General features: G+C 42.9%; 1 protein-coding gene across 2 annotated transcripts; it reads left to right on the top strand.

Moving 5' to 3' along the window:
* Positions 1-1,092: 1,092 nt before the first annotated feature.
* On the top strand, positions 1,093-15,250 carry spon2a (spondin 2a, extracellular matrix protein). 2 transcript variants are annotated; one of them, XM_063484654.1, is made up of 6 exons: positions 1,093-1,155; positions 5,800-6,028; positions 7,985-8,205; positions 13,295-13,486; positions 13,821-13,992; positions 14,369-15,250. In XM_063484654.1, exons 2-6 carry the CDS (start codon positions 5,800-5,802, stop codon positions 14,554-14,556), a joined length of 1,002 nt encoding a protein of 333 aa, XP_063340724.1. In that variant the 5' UTR covers positions 1,093-1,155; the 3' UTR covers positions 14,557-15,250. The 2 variants fall into 2 exon arrangements, with proteins under 2 accessions (XP_063340724.1, XP_063340715.1); XM_063484645.1 differs by having other exon boundaries at positions 1,110-1,200.
* The last annotated feature ends 339 nt before the right edge of the window (positions 15,251-15,589 follow it).

The following is a 15,589-nucleotide window of genomic DNA, read 5'->3' as shown; positions in this document are numbered from 1 at the left end:
GGGTGTTTGCGTGATTGTTTATAACTGCAGGACACAAAGTCCAAATTGTTACCCGATCCACATCTAACCCCACTCTTCCTCTTCCTCTGCCTCGCCTCTTCATCCTTTCTTATTCCAGGAAGGTTTAGGGCTATATAGTGACGTGGCTGCCTCTGTTTTCTTTTTGCTCTGGCTGATGTTTGCCAGGTCAAGCTGATAGCACATGTCTTGAGAGTGGCAGGGCTCGGTCCACACTGAGCCCAAGCAGGGTGTGTGTTTTGATGAAACGTAGGCTGCTTTGTTGCACCGCGTACAAACAGTCTTATTTAGTTTCAGCCTCTGACACGTTGATAAGTTTGTGGCGGCCGGCAACAGAAACCTCCCTGGTCGTCCATGTGTCTACCAGCTGTGGGACCTGGTGGCCACACGTCTCTTTCACTCTCTCATATACACACACATACTTAGACACTCTGACCTGAGGAAATGGGGTTCCTCGACTGAGATCACAGCTGGATAGGCCACAGGACAGGAGAACTATTTGAAAGGGGTGGGAAAAAAAGAAGACAGGAACCACTTTAAACTCTTTGGTTATCTGCGGTGTCCAATCAGTGCATTCACTGCAGAAATAAAAGCCCATGCTTCTGTCCAGACTGAGCTCATCTGTTATCCAGGTTGCATGTCTGTGCACGAAGCCCCGCTTCTTTCTCTTTCTAATTTACTGCCATTATTCAGCAACTCTACACCTCTCAAGTCTGACAGCTTGAGCTGAAAAACGGGGGCAAGATAATACATAGAGCTGAATGGGGTATGATGAGAGAGAGAAAGGCCAAGGTGGTGTTGATTACCTTGTCAGCAATGTGCCTGTTGAATTTACACAGCCACTGAAAGAATAGAGAGAGAGGCTAAGAGGGAGAAAAGAGGGGAGAGGAGTGAGGCTGTTAACTGCCTTTCCATACAAGGAGAGGTAGGGGGAGGAAAAGGGAAAAAAACGAGGAGGGGGAGGAGAAAGCAGGAGAAAGGAAGAGAGAAAGAGGAGGGTAACGTGAGGAGATACGGAGAAGGGAGGAGGAGAGAAATTTGGAAAGAGATAAAGACGGGCAGCCGAGGGATTGAGGTTGATAAGGCTGCACCAGAAAACCGGTTACAATAGGGAGCAAGTGGAGCTGTACCCTCTCTGTGAGTCTGCTGCAGCTTCTCTCTGTCACTGATAACCCAGCACAGGTAGGGAACACACACTGAGCAACTTCATTCATTCACTGCACACAAAGCCTGGGTGAGTTTAACCCAAATACCCACTTTAATGGAAAATCTTGCTTAAGTAAATGTATAATTTTAACCTTGTTATTATTGCCTCTGAAATATAATGTAATGTAACCATATGACGCATCAAATTTCAATTGAAAGTATCTAATTCTGCGGAATTCAGCGTTACGTTATACTGCATGCATTTAAAAAGCCCAGACTGATTTGTGATCTTGCTACTAGCTAGAAAAGTATCTAATAATTACACTATTCTCTCTGAAATGTAGCAGATTTGTGTTAAGTGGCAGTGATTGAAATATTCAAATAAATAAAGAGATGAATCGATTTCCCATCACTGAACTCTTCCCTTGCAGGAATGATTCGACTAGAAGCTTATTTTTCTGTTTCACAGCTGATTTTTAGTTCTTCTTTTTTATATTATAAATCCATATTGTCAGGAAAGCCAAACTCGGGCAGTGCCTCCTCACTTTTCTTTTGTACCAGCTGTCATAATTTCCCCTCCAGCTACACGAGAAGCAGTGAAAGTTTCGAGATCTCCCGTCGATGTGATGCACATCTCGCTGCGTTTTCTCTTTGTATGCACGAATGAATGAAATGGTTGCGTAGAAGTAGGCTAATTCAAGACAGACTGATGTGTCTCCCTTCTCGACACAAACTCCTAAACCCGCCGTTGCCCCGTAAAAGATTTTCATGAAAAATCTTGGCCACAAAAGCAAATTATCCCCTTTCCATTTTCTTGTTAAAAACAAACTTACCTCCGGCTGCGTGAACAAATCTGTGCTTTTGTGTTCATAACCGAATGCCTTTGCGTATGAGCTGAGGTGAATGTGTGTATTATCTCTGCGTGAAGCCACTTTAATTGCACAGTAAAGGTGCCCGGAGGGCGGCAGCCGCTTAAGTTTGGCTCTGCGCCACATCCCCTTGTTTTATTGTGTCTCGTGCCTGACAGAAAAACTGCTGTGTTTGTCTGTCTGTGCCGACCAGTGAGTGCACATCTAAATTGTGTGTGTGCATGTAACTGCGTGTTTGACAGTTTTTGTGTCTTTTATGTGTATTTTTTTTTTTAAAAAAAGAAGCTATTATCTCTGCATGTGTTGCAGCAGCACACATCAGCTGGTAGTGTGTCTGCGTGCTGACCGATAAAGCTCATCGTGTCCATGTGGGAATTCAAGAAATGTCTCTTTAGTGTGTTACGGGGTCAATGGGATGAATTCAAAAGGAGCGTAAGAGGGTCAAATAAACCAGTCTCACTGTAGAGCAGGTCAGAGTTGATCAGAAACAAATAATTTCAGAATAAAAGATCATATTCAGACAAAGAAAACCAAAAACTTTTGCGTCCAGAGTGTTTAAGTAAGTGTTTGCATCACCCTGTCACAGCGTTGACCTCCTTTTCTCTAATAAACATAGTGGAGAGAGCAGACAGGACAGTCACAGTTACCAAGTTAACATGCTGATGTTAAAGCCTGCAGGGTCCAGGTCATGAATTTCCACACACAAGCTTCAGTCACAAAGATAAGATAAAAAGCTGAAGTTACTTTCTGGAAGGAGACCCATCCTTCTCATCCTGAAGCTTCATCTGCCTCCAGCCAAGCTGCAGCAGTCAGTGAGGTGATCTGATGACTGAGCTGCACGATCAAAGCGGGACCTCTGTGTGTCACCATATGTGGGGTATTTTTTACAGCTGGCAGTTAAACAGTGCAGCGGATTATATACATTTAATGGAGACGGGGAATGGATAAAACACGCTGCGAGGATGTGGTCAGAAAAGTGTCAGAGTTGGAGTTTTGCAGCTATATTGGCAGAGTAATACTATCTGACCCCTGAAAATAGACTTCACTGACAATGTGCAGCAGGACATGAGTGGTGTGTGTGTGTGTGTGTGGGGGGGGGGGTTACATGCACATGTGTGCGTTTTTGACTTGCCCAAATTTAACTGTCTGCATTCTGCAGCTGCTTGGAGTTTTAGTTATACTATAGTAACTCATACAAATGCCACTCTCCCTTTCTGTAACACACAAACAGAAAAAAAAAAAAGCCTCGAAGTTACACACTGGAGTCGGAGCTAAACGATCTGCAAATAAAACACAATAAGTGAGGTGATGTCATTTTGTGTATTTTCCCTCGAAATGCTTGACTCGGTGAAGCATGTTGATGACTTTGGGCCATCTAATCTAGGTGCCAGTTTGGATTAAGACGGTATTTGGGAATAATTGTAAGATCACATTTTGAAAGCGGCATCAAAAAGTCAGATCTGGAGCAAATTTAGATGTAAATTGGTACGTGCACACTATGACAAACAGTACTGCAGGGTTGTTCTTTCATTTAGGAGAAATAATGCCAGCTAAAAATTGCTTTTGAATCCTCTTGGGTCCCGAGGCTGTGAATTTCCTTCTGAATCCAACTATTGATTTTCTGCCACTCTTCTTGCTTGTCTTCTTTAACTCTTCTGACAGTGGGACTCTTTCTTTGCCATTAAGAGTTCAACAGTAAGGCTATGCCAGTTGCTCAAAATTCTGTCATTACAGCTACCCTTGAAAGCTGGCAGCAAACACAAATGCTGTCCTCTTCACTGTGAGAATCCGCTTCCTAATCCTCCACTTCCTGCCCTTGTGTGTTTCCCACCTTTGCAATTGCTCAAGTTTTTAATGCACTGCCCCTGTGTGTTTTTCCTTTTTGTGTACTGGCCACTTCATTACTTGCTAGTACCTGGTTGGACCCTGTTTTGCCCCCAGAAGTACCTTAATTCTTCATGGCATAGATACAACAAGGTGCTGGTAACGTTCCTCAGAGATTTTGATCCATGTTGACACAACAGCATCACAGAGTTGCTGCAGATTTGTTGGCTGCACATCTCCTGTTGCACCACATCCCACAGTTTTTCTATTGAATTGAGAACTGGTGACTGTGGAGGCCATTTGAATACAGTGAACTCATTGTCATGTTCAAGAAACCATTTGGAGATGATTTGAGCTTTGTGACATGGCTGGAAGCAGCCAGATGGACATGATCAACAGCAATGCTCAGTTGGTATGAAGGAGCCCAAAGGGTGCCAGCCAACTGTTGATACAGAGCAGGATGGTTCCATGCTTTCATGTTATTTACACCAAATTCTGACTCTACCTTTTGAAAGCTGCAGCAGAAATTGGGACTTGTTAGACCAGGCAACATTTTTCCAGTTTGCTGTTGTTCAGTATTGGTGAGCTCTATGAATTTTATCCTCAACCTCCTGTTCTTAGTTGACAGAATCGGCACCCAATTTGGTTTTCTGCTGCTGTAGCCTTTCAGCTTCAAGGTTCAGAGTTGCTCTTCTGCATACCTTGGTTGTAACAAGTAGTTATTAAAGTCAATTTTAATTTTGCCTTTCTATTTTATGTCTAAATGCACAGAATTCTTGCCCTGTGATTGGCCGATTCTGTACTTCTGCTAATGAACAGCTGTTCCAGCAGTTTATCTGGTTTTTATAGTTGGTTTGATTGCAAAGTTGCAAGTTGAGCTGAGATTTTTTGTAATAATCTTAAAAAACAAAGTAAAGACAACAGTATTTGTTTACCCTCAGTATGCAACATAGAAGTAGTTGTGTTGGAGAGAGTTAATAATTCACAGCCATCCATTTTCTTCTGCTCGTCCAATGACAGTAAATAACAGGCCAACACTCCAACAAAGTGAATAATGTTATTGCTACCAGCTATAAAACAGAAAATTGAGAGGACGGATGTAGTGACTACTTTGTTGGCTACTTTGTTACGATAACAGATTATCTCTCCACAACGGTAGACTCATTAAAAAAAAGAAAAACAAAACACAATAAATTTAAAAATAAATTCAACTAAAAGCATTTTCACCAGAATTTCTGTGGATTTCCCATTAATATTGCTGTCATGAATGTAAAAATCACAAAGAGTTCAAAACAAATGGGGTTTTCTACACTGTGACCTATGGAGCTGAAATGCATTTTGAGCAATTGTCGTCCAGTGCCCCTGTCGCCCCTCTGCCTCTTAATAGAGTGTGAGTCTGAGTCAGCAGCTGGTGGTCAGCGGATGGTCAGTCGGTGAGATCAGTAGAGCAGACAGAAATTTGTATCCATCCTCAGAGATGTTGTTTTATTTAAAGGCGGCGTCTACAGCAGACATTACAACGTGATGTTTCCCCTGTAGCCAGAAACTGGCTTTTTGTCAGAAGTCTCTTGGCCGGACCAAAGAAATGGAAGAGTTTCTTTAATAGGAAGCCTAAGGGTCAGGGAGTTCATCGGGCTTTGGTCTTTGATAAAAAGGCTGTGTTTTGATATGAGGGCTGGGATATGGAATTTCCCCACTCATACTGATTTTCCGGGATTGTCTGGGTTTGGTTTCCTAAATGTTCGTCTTGCGATCTTTTCATTTACTTGCCCACGTACAAAGATTATGTGTCACAGAGTTTATGGTAGACTAATTCAGCAGCTTTTTGTTCATGCGATTTGCCACAGTGATTTATTTATTTCTTTTTACAATGATTGTGCACAGAGCAGGGAGAAAGACTTTAACGTTTTTGGTTTTTTTTTCATTTCTCCATTTCTTGCAGATGATGTCATCAGAGCACCTGACCTGTGGCTGGCTGCAGCAGCTCCTCCTCGTACTTGTGAAGCTTTGCTTCACATTTGCTGGGCCTTTGCGACCGCTCATTGGGACAGAATGCACAGCCAAGAGTCCTGCTTCCTACATCCTGGTCTTTACTGGTCACTGGAGCCCTCAGGCTTTCCCAAAGCAGTATCCACTGTTCCGACCCCCTGCACAGTGGTCCAAACTCATAGGTGAGAAAGACCCATGGGGGCAGAAACACGGGTTACTGGAAAATCATCCATGTTAAATGGAAATTTTTACTGTGACACCTGATAGTCCATTGCATGTGGACTATTACTTCAGATTCGCAACAGCAGCAAAGAGTCACAGTATTTTTTTTTTCATTAATTTTCAGCAGTTAAGAGTTTACCGATGTAAAGCTTTTGTGTAACAGGTGAGCCAATCAAAATGCACAAATCACATTCACAGTGAGATTAAAGGACATTTTGGATGAGCAGTCACACTGAAGCAACTTCTGCTTTGCCCAAGGGCAGTTTATTTATTTATTTTTTGTTCCTCATCAAGGAGCTTCATGCACAACTGCATACAAAAAGAGGTTAGAGATGTTAATGAGCAAAATAGCAAAAAGTTGAGAGCAACAAGAAAAACAACCTAAACGCTCCCAGATGGTAGCGTTTCTCTTTGTTTCTCTAACTTCTCTTCAGCCATATCTTTAATATTTCTCTATTTCTTCAAGTCAGTCCTACTCTCCTTCCCACATTTCCGCTGGTTTACCACAGTGTTGGCGGTAAAGACTGGAGTGGTGAGTTTGGGGCTGCTGAAGGTGGGTGATGATAGTTGGGGTGTGGTGGGGTCAGACCACTCACCTCGGAGCCAGGAGGAGGAGAAGCAGAACCAAATACAACCTTATATTCTCCCTCTTTTAAAAAAAGCAAAAACAAACATTGTGGATGGATGGATGGCAGATGTCTGCACATCTGTGTGTGCAGCGTCTTGGACTGCTGTGTGACGGCTGCGGCTTTGTCTGGTTTCCAGGTCTCCCATTGGTGCTCGACTGCATTGCCAGAGGATGATGTCCTACTTACTCCATATAGACACAGGCATCAGAGATTCTGACACACCCATAAAGGCTTTTAATGTTCCAGGGTGCTGGGCACCGGTTATTGGACTTTGTCACAAGAAAAGAAAGACAAAGACCTCAGTAGCCTCAGAGTCTGCAGCAGGGGGACACAAAGAAGACTGGGGATGAAATCTGTCACCGCACAAAAAAACATAACCTGAAGAAGGTCTGACAGCCAACAGAATAAAGGAGGAATGGAGTTTGTCATAGCCAAAAAAAAAAAATACTCAAGAGAATTAGAGGGAAATGGGATTTAATGTCTTGATAGGGCTCAAACGTGATGGGTTATCAAGTTTCAATGATGCTTGTGGGAAGTTTGTTAGGATGGTAATGTAATTAAGCGTGAAGTAATCGCAGTTTGGAAAGAAACAAGATAGTGTGTGAAGTGTGCTGGGCAGATCATGTGTGTGTGGCTCGGCGTTTTAACTTAAATGCGTTGGCGTGCGTGCGCCTATACGCGGGTCTGAAAAGTGAGGTAAGGCAGAACCATCAGAGCATTTGTCAACGTGTTTCTGGCTAACCTTACTTTGCCCTTAAAACCACCGGCCCAGGCCAGTAGCTCTGTGGGATTCAACAACGTAGCTCCAGAAGCTGTGGTACAAACAGTTCAGCCTAAATCAGTGTCTCCATTCGAAGCGATTTCATAGATAGCCACAACAAAACATAGGAATGTGAGGCAAATGCTCACGGACCCGACGTATCAGAAAAAGCAAGAGTAAAAGTTATGAATTTATCATTTTATCCACCATCTGGCTGCCAATCTGAGTTCCTGACCTACCTCCTGGCAGCAGTGTTGTGGTTTCTTCAGTGATAGATGGAGAAAAGACGTAACTGTAACCTTGCAATATTGCCAAAGACATGCATGTGGGCAATTCCTTTAGAATTAAATGCTTAAGTGCAGGAAGGAGGAGAGAGCCATAGAAATACATGCAGGCTCCACTGGTGGAAATGATCTCATCGTCTGGCTGAGGCTCTGTGGTGCTTCGCTGACATTGATATGCATTCCAGTGAATAAGCATCTTACTCCTGTCATCTCCTCTTTCTTCAATTTCTTTTCTCTCTTTAGCGGTCAGCCATAATCGTCATTTTCGGCTATGGGAGGAGGGCGCTCCAGCCAGCGCAGGGGTTCAGAGCTTCGCTGAACTCGGAGTGACGGTGGAGCTGATGAAGACAGCCAAGGAGGCCAGGAAGAAGCGCGTGGTCGGCGCCATGTACCGAACGGCTGGCATCCCCAACGGCATCGGGCACAGCTCCACAGAGATGCTTATTCATCCCCGGAGTTCACTGGTAGGCACAAATTTACCTTCATAAATACTCAGACGCAGTAAGTCACACAAACCATCTGCTGGGCTAAACCTATTCAGTCATCTGGTGACCCAGCCTCCCCATAACATCCACGTTCATCTGCTCTGATTAAACACTTCACCACTTCTTTCCACTATCCAATCAGCCTATGTTTAGCTGAAGTGCTTCAGCTCTGCAGCCACAAACGCCCACATCCATCCTGCGCGGTCTGTGCTCTGTCTGCTGCCTGCCCCACTGAACTGTGAGAGCTCAGGAGAGTGGACCCATGATGACGCGCAGCACAGGGAGCTGTTTCTGGAAACACATTTGCCTGTTTTCTTAACATTAGATAAGAAGTTTGATAAATTGGTACAGCAAACGTTACGATATAGCGAGTGGAATCTGGAATCTGTCTTCATGTGATGACGAAATTAAATATACTAGATGACACCCACTATATAAAGAGCAGCACACTGTTTTTACACTTCGCCCATGGTCCAATAAAGACAAGAAAATGTCAGCTGCTTTTGGAGCTAACTTTGGCTAACAATTTACCTGCTTTAAGCCTTCAACTGGCTCCATATTTTGGAAGCAGACAAGAATAATAACATATGCTCCCATGCCTCTTCTACACCAACATTTAATGGTTGCTGTAATCATTTTACCCGACCACATCAACCTTAAAGTGATCCCAGGTGATCAGAACATCTTCATGTAACTTCAGCCACCCGAGTGAACCAAATTAAGTAAATGTTTACCAAGATTTTTTATTTTTTTTGCAAACTTTTCTTTTCTTCTGTGTCACATTTCCTGAACTGCAGCTTAGCAGGGAAAATCCATTTCTAAGGAAACACAATGTGAAACTGTTGCACTAAAGAACCAGCTGTGGAGGATAACCGCTGGGGTCCCACATGAGCCATATTTAAGGTTGTGGCTTTACTCATTGCTGGATAGCGCTGCGTATCTTGAATGGTGACCGAGTGTGGGAGCAACGGTCAGGGTTGGACTCTTTGTTGGGGCTTGGGTTAAATTTAGGAGCAGGGCCTTAAACAAAGGGAAAGGATTTGAGGCATGGCCATGTGGAAAAGTTACAACTCGAAATAAAATAACCCCTTTATGAGTCAGGCATACGCAGCTGATGAACACGAAGGAAAAAGGTGTAGAGGAGAGGCTGGACATTTTACTGGGGCTTTTAGGAATAGGTGTGTGTCTGCCTGAAAGTCTAGTGACCTACATTTGATTATTGCCTGTCGCACTGCTTGAACCCGAGGACCTTAAAAAAATCATAAACAACCTGGTTGAAGGGCATCGTTGGTAAGTAAGAGTCATGGACAGCAGCTTAGCAGCTTGTCATCTAGGTATATGATGCCTGTGGCTGCTTTTAAATGGTCTGTTTTTAGACCTGCGAGCAGAACGGCAAAGGAAAGCGTGACAGCGGCGGGTTTGTGCTGAGCACACGTGAATGATGTGAAGCTGTTGTCTGCTCAGTCTGCTATTGTGCTTCTCTGTCTGTTTCTCCCGCACGCTCATTTATAAATACCATCCCTTCTCTTCCAAACAACCAAAACATTCATACTCAGTGACCTAAAAAGCAAAAAAATCCCAAACACATATGATTTTGATCTCCACTGTTCATGACTCTTCTGCTCTTGGTGTGTAATTTAAAACAGACAGATTACAACGAATAAGCCCCGTTGTGAAATTCAGGGCTTTTTGAGAGCAAGCATTCAGGTGACAGAGTTGCATGCTTTCAGGGATGACTATGCTGTTTGTTTTGATGGGTTGAGGAAAAAAGTGAGAGGGGTCATGGGAGATTTGAAACCGTCTTCGCTTTGGAGACATTTCCTGGCCCGTGCATTGCAAAACATCCGCGGACTGATCAAGCTGCTGACGAGGAATACCCCTGAGAAGACATCCTTGCTGAGTGGCCCGATGGATATAGCAGAATGATTTCTTGGAAAAGCCGCTGTTTCAGAGGAGGCTGAAAAAGGAGGAAGATGAAGGAGCGGTGTTTGCAGAAAAGAGGGAGGAAGAAAGGAAAGAGTGGATGAGTAGATTCATAAAAGCAAGAGTGCGACCTCTGATTTGGTTTCTCTGTTCTCTGGCATACATTACTGCCAAGAAACAGACCTCGTGTGTCATGCTGACTCTACCTACCCTCTTGTCTGAGTCTCTTTTGACTAGATTTCTGTTCCAGCTCCCCCCCCCCCCCCCCCCCCCACATCCTCCAGGCCACCCTTTCCTATCCATCAAAAGCCAGCCAAGCCCACCAATCCCTCCCTGAGACTGAGCAGTTTAGCCAAGGTCCTCAAATATCGGCCCTTGAGTGAGGAGGCGTTTTCAGATGTGCTTTTTTCTGGTCATCTGTGACCTCGGTGTGTGCTGACCTCCAGGCCACTTCCTGTATGAGGTCACTGGCACTCAGGAAACATCCATCACAGAGAACACACAATCTAACCCTGCACAGGAAACTGAGTGAGCTCATGAGCTCACATGCATTTCTAAGTTTTAGAGCTATAAATCCCGAGATCAGCTGTGTTTTTGTGCGTGATGTCATTCTTAATGCATTTATAGTTCTGCAGAATGATTTCTGTAATATAGTTCACACAGTAAGAATTTGGACAGTCACATGTATTTTTATTCTCTGTGTTTCGGAGGAACTCTGTGGCATATGTATCCACTTTAACACAGAGAGCCCAAGTTTAGGTTTTACAAGTAATTTTACAGATATGCACAAAGTCAGACAAAATCTTGTTGGAAATCCGCAGCGAGTGGTTTTCTGAAGTCCTTACACACAGATGTCTACATGCTCCCCTGGACCTTTTCTGCAGAAACCTTCTGTCCTGGCCTGTTGTGAGTTACCTTTAGCTTTAATCTGGTCTGCAGTGAGCAGATTACACAGTAACGTATGCATCACTTTGGTGCCTATATACAATATATACAATTATTTGAATAAATAAACCTTTAATTTTATATATCTCAGTTAAATTTTACTCAGAGTTATTGCTTCATGTTTTTGTGGGTGTTAGTGTTAGAGTGTGGTGAAGAAGGACCCAACATGCAGACACGGGGGGGGGGCCAGGAGCAAAAGGCGAGCCCTTTGTTAAGCTGATGATGTTTGCGAGGCAAACCACAAAAGAGAAACAAAGTCAATGAATAGTAAAAACTTCCTGGGGCTAGAAGACACTAAACACCGGAGAACAGCAACTTGTATTGTGTAAAGTTAACAGTGACATTGACAGTAGAGCAGGGGTGTCGAACTCCAGGCCTCGAGGGCCGGTGTCCTGCAGGTTTTAGATGTTTCCTTGATCCAACACAACTGATTCAAATGGCTAAATGACCTCCTCAACATGTCTTGAAGTTCTCCAGAGGCCTGTTAATGAACTAATCATTTGATTCAGGTGTGTTGACCCAAGGTGATATCTAAAACCTGCAGGACACCGGCCCTCGAGGCCTGGAGTTTGACACCCCTGCAGTAGAGGGAAGGCAGCACTATAAATACACAGACGGAAGATTGAAGCAGAGAGGAAATGCCTGGAAAGAAAATGAGTCACAGGTGAACAAAATCTAATTGATTACATTAAAGGACTTGGATACTAAAGAAACTGAACATAATCTGCCTCACAAACCCTAATGAAAATATGTACTCTTTTTGGCCCTTGAAAAACTACCTTAAGGTCCAGTAATGTTGCTTAGGCGATAACTTGATGTAGATTGTACCTGTCAGGACAAAAATGGACTTATACTGTAAGCTTATTTCTGAGAGTGTTACTGCGTGCATGCCTGTCTGTTGATCTGGTCAAGCCAACTATCTCTGATAACTCTGGAAGACCATGTTGTGTACTTATACTGACAGGCACTCTTTGTCAATCTAAACTCTTTGGTACATATGCTAACGTTTAAATGTAACACACTTGGTAACCAAATGTCCAATTGCTCTTGAACCCCTAAAATCTGAGCCCTGTAATTTAGACAATATAAGGATAACACGTCTATTACATATTAAAGCTGGGATGTTTTTAGCATTATTTTAGAACAAAGTGGATGCTCTAAAGCACAGAGCCTGATGAACAAAAAGAACCTGGCTGTCCATGTAATTACGGTCTAGACTGTACCAAAAGACAAGAATCATTATAACAAAATATTGCTGTGCTGATGGGATCAGATTTATTGTTTTTTATGGATTGTTTGTCTTTTCTTCCCCAAAGAGCCTTCGGTCAGCCTTTTCTCATCCAGAATTCCACAGTTAGACTTTTGATTGTAACCACAGAAATAATAACAGAGGATTGAGTGTAACATTTGTGCTCTAGTGAGTTAGACTACTAATTAATGATTAATGTGACTGCATTTTCATCATCGCTGCTGTTAAAAGGATAATGTTCACCATCATAGTCTGACATCTGAGAATAGTGACTGAACACAAAGTGCTGCTGATGCTTTGCAGGGTGAAAATAAATCAAAATAATGAACAATTCTTTCAAACGTACCTGGCCCCTTCCTGATTTCTTTCTCTTTTTTTGTGTATTTGTTGCACTTACATGTTTGAGATCATCATGCACATTTCATTAGTCAAAGATAACCCGAGTAAGTGCAACATGAGTTTTTAAATAATGATGTTGTTTATGAACAAAGTGAAAAATGCTATCCAAACCGACCTCTGAATGACTGAAAAATTAACAGAAAGGTTTTGGAGTGGCCTAGTTAAATCTGATGGAGATGCTTTGGGATGACCATAAACAGACCGTTTACTGGGGTTGTATTAAAACAATTCTGCAAAGATGGTGGGTCCCAGTGATCCGAAAGACTTATTGCCAATTATTACACATGCTTGATTGCAGTTCTTGCTACCAATGGTGCCACAACCACTTTTTAGGTTTAGGTGGCATTTATTTTTTCCCACAGGGCCCTGTAGGTTTGGATAGCTTTTACACCCTGAGACCGACACAAAGACATCCATGCTGTCAATATTAAAGCACTTTACAGCTTTGCCACTCAGTTTATATCTGCTTATGAGCCGATGACTTGACCGATCAAGACTAGTTCTTGCCTATAAGCTTAAATATTCACTTGAGAGTGTCTCTTGTATCAACAGCTGTCCCTGATGGTGAAGATGATCCCCAGCCCTGACTGGTTTGTTGGTGTGGACAGCCTAAATCTTTGCGAGGGCAACCAGTGGAAACAGGAAGTGACGGTTGACCTCCACCCTTATGATGCCGGCACAGACAGTGGATTCACTTTCTCCTCTCCCAACTTCCCCACCAGCCCTCCAGAAAACATCACAAAGGTAGGAATGCTTCCAGTGTTGTCTAGTACATCATGTGCTCATAACCTGACACTTCACCACGTTCTAGGTACATTTTTGTATTGTCTTATTTTTATTTTTATAACTTTGCAGCATGCTTATGGGGTATCATTCCTTCACTTAAGTTATTGCTTGGCAGGCCTCATGTCTGACATGAAGTTGTTTTTTCAGTTAAGAAGGCTCTCTTGCGTAACGGACCATCTATCTTTTCCCAGCATGTGTCTGAAAGTGAGCTATTGTCCATTCAAAGTTGTGTTGAGAATCTGCTGGCTCTCCTGATGAGATATGCCTCACCACTCTTTGTTGACTTGTCCAGATCACCTCTCAGTTTCCAAACCACCCGGCCAACTCCTTCTACTATCCACGCTTGAAGGATCTTCCACCGATTGCCAGCATAAGGATCATGCGACAGAGCAGATCACGTGACCATCAAACCGCGATGTCCAACCACATTCTGCCCAACTCTATCAGTCCCCACCGCTTCTCAGGTATGACCACAGGACACATTTAATGCTGAAAGGCCAAATATTGATGCAAATGATTGGATAGGAGACCACAGGTAATCAAAGAGACACATAATGTGGTTTTATTGTGTTTTTCATTACATTGAAGTTACATTATGGTTCATTCAGTCACATCTAATGACGATTTAAGTAGGTTAGCAGTCTGTGTGTCTACTGAATAAATAGAAATGTGATTTAATGAGTATTTGGTTGGTTAAATCATAGTATAAAATGGGAATGCACTCAGTACCTATAAATGCTACAGGAAACTCACAGCATACACAACCCTTGCTTCTGTGGTAAATCGCAGTACTTCTACACCTTTTTGCTGTCTCTTATATTTTCCTCATCTCTTTCTCAGCAACGCCATTGGACTGTGAAGTGTCGCTCTGGTCGTCTTGGGGTTTGTGTCTGGGTCCCTGCTCCAGGGGCAGTGTCCGCCACCGCACACGTTACATCCTCTTACGACCAGCCAACGCTGGAACCCCCTGCCCTGAGCTGGAGGAACAGGCTGAATGCGTACCGCACAGCTGCTTGCAACTCCAGTAGCTGCAAAGTGCATGAGCACGCATGCTGCCGGTATGCAACACACTGGGACTTTTGTGTTATTACTGCCGGACTTTAAAAGGTTTCTGCATCTTGATCGTTGCGTTTATGAAGCGAGGGGTTCAATTGTCTTTGTTACAGCTCAGTTGTGTAAGTTTAAGATGTGGCGTGATAACAGATTTAGGGCGAACGCTCCTCTGGAACTGAAGTTTTTGAGTCTGATTGTAACTGCATGCTGGACGGGTATTAAAGCTTGAGACAGCGGTTTAAATGTTTTGAGTGCAAAGTGTTAATTTTGTTTTTTTGGAACTGTTGTAGATGCAGAAGAGAAAAACTGATTATGGTTTGTTCATTGTCAGCAACGTATGCATTCAAACTGTATGTCGATAGCTGCACACTGGCACAGAGTGCTCACAAATGTCCTTGCACATACTGCATACCTCTACAGGCATGCTGGCATTACTTCTCTTAGATAACCTATACATGCTTGCCGGATTTCAAAATAACCTCACAGCCCATTTTATAAATATGACCTTTCATAAGAGACACCCAGTGGCTGACTTGAAGCGTAATGCCAGTCTGAAGAAGCTGGCTTGCAATAAGACACGATGCAGGTTTTTATTGAAAGAAAGATTAAAATATTTGTATTATTTTCTCTTTTGATATTTCATTGTTGAGACTTTTGTACATACTTTAATGTATCGTATCTTGTATAACTCATGAATAAACATGGAAGTGTGTTTTTCAAATTAATTTTTGTGTTGTTCTTCAGTGTGGTTTTCCAGCTGGATGGTATTGATGTGTGAAAATGATATATTTTTAATAAATGTTTAATAAATGCATGGGGTCAGGACCAGACATTTGTCGGAAGATAGTCAGATTTTCATTGGGGGACATTAGGGACAGCACAAATTGAGCAGTTTGGAGACAAAGTCAGAGAGGCAAAGCTGAGATAGTTTGGACACATGCAGAGGTGAGGTATATTATACAAAATTATGTTTAAGATGAGGAAAAAAAGATGAAGACCTCAGAGGAG

The sequence above is a fragment of the Pelmatolapia mariae genome, linkage group LG2 (genome assembly GCF_036321145.2).
Source record: "Pelmatolapia mariae isolate MD_Pm_ZW linkage group LG2, Pm_UMD_F_2, whole genome shotgun sequence".
In the NCBI taxonomy this organism is placed as follows: domain Eukaryota; kingdom Metazoa; phylum Chordata; class Actinopteri; order Cichliformes; family Cichlidae; genus Pelmatolapia; species Pelmatolapia mariae.
This window is presented reverse-complemented; position numbering and strand designations above follow the sequence as displayed.

Excerpts from the sequence above, each read along its gene's own strand:
- spon2a (XM_063484654.1), top strand. The coding sequence starts at position 5,800 with ATGATGTCATCAGAGCACCTGACCTGTGGCTGGCTGCAGCAGCTCCTC. Across the intron at positions 6,029-7,984 it reads ACAGTGGTCCAAACTCATAG|CGGTCAGCCATAATCGTCAT; the intron begins GTGAGAAAGACC and ends TTCTCTCTTTAG. Across the intron at positions 8,206-13,294 it reads TTCATCCCCGGAGTTCACTG|CTGTCCCTGATGGTGAAGAT; the intron begins GTAGGCACAAAT and ends TTGTATCAACAG.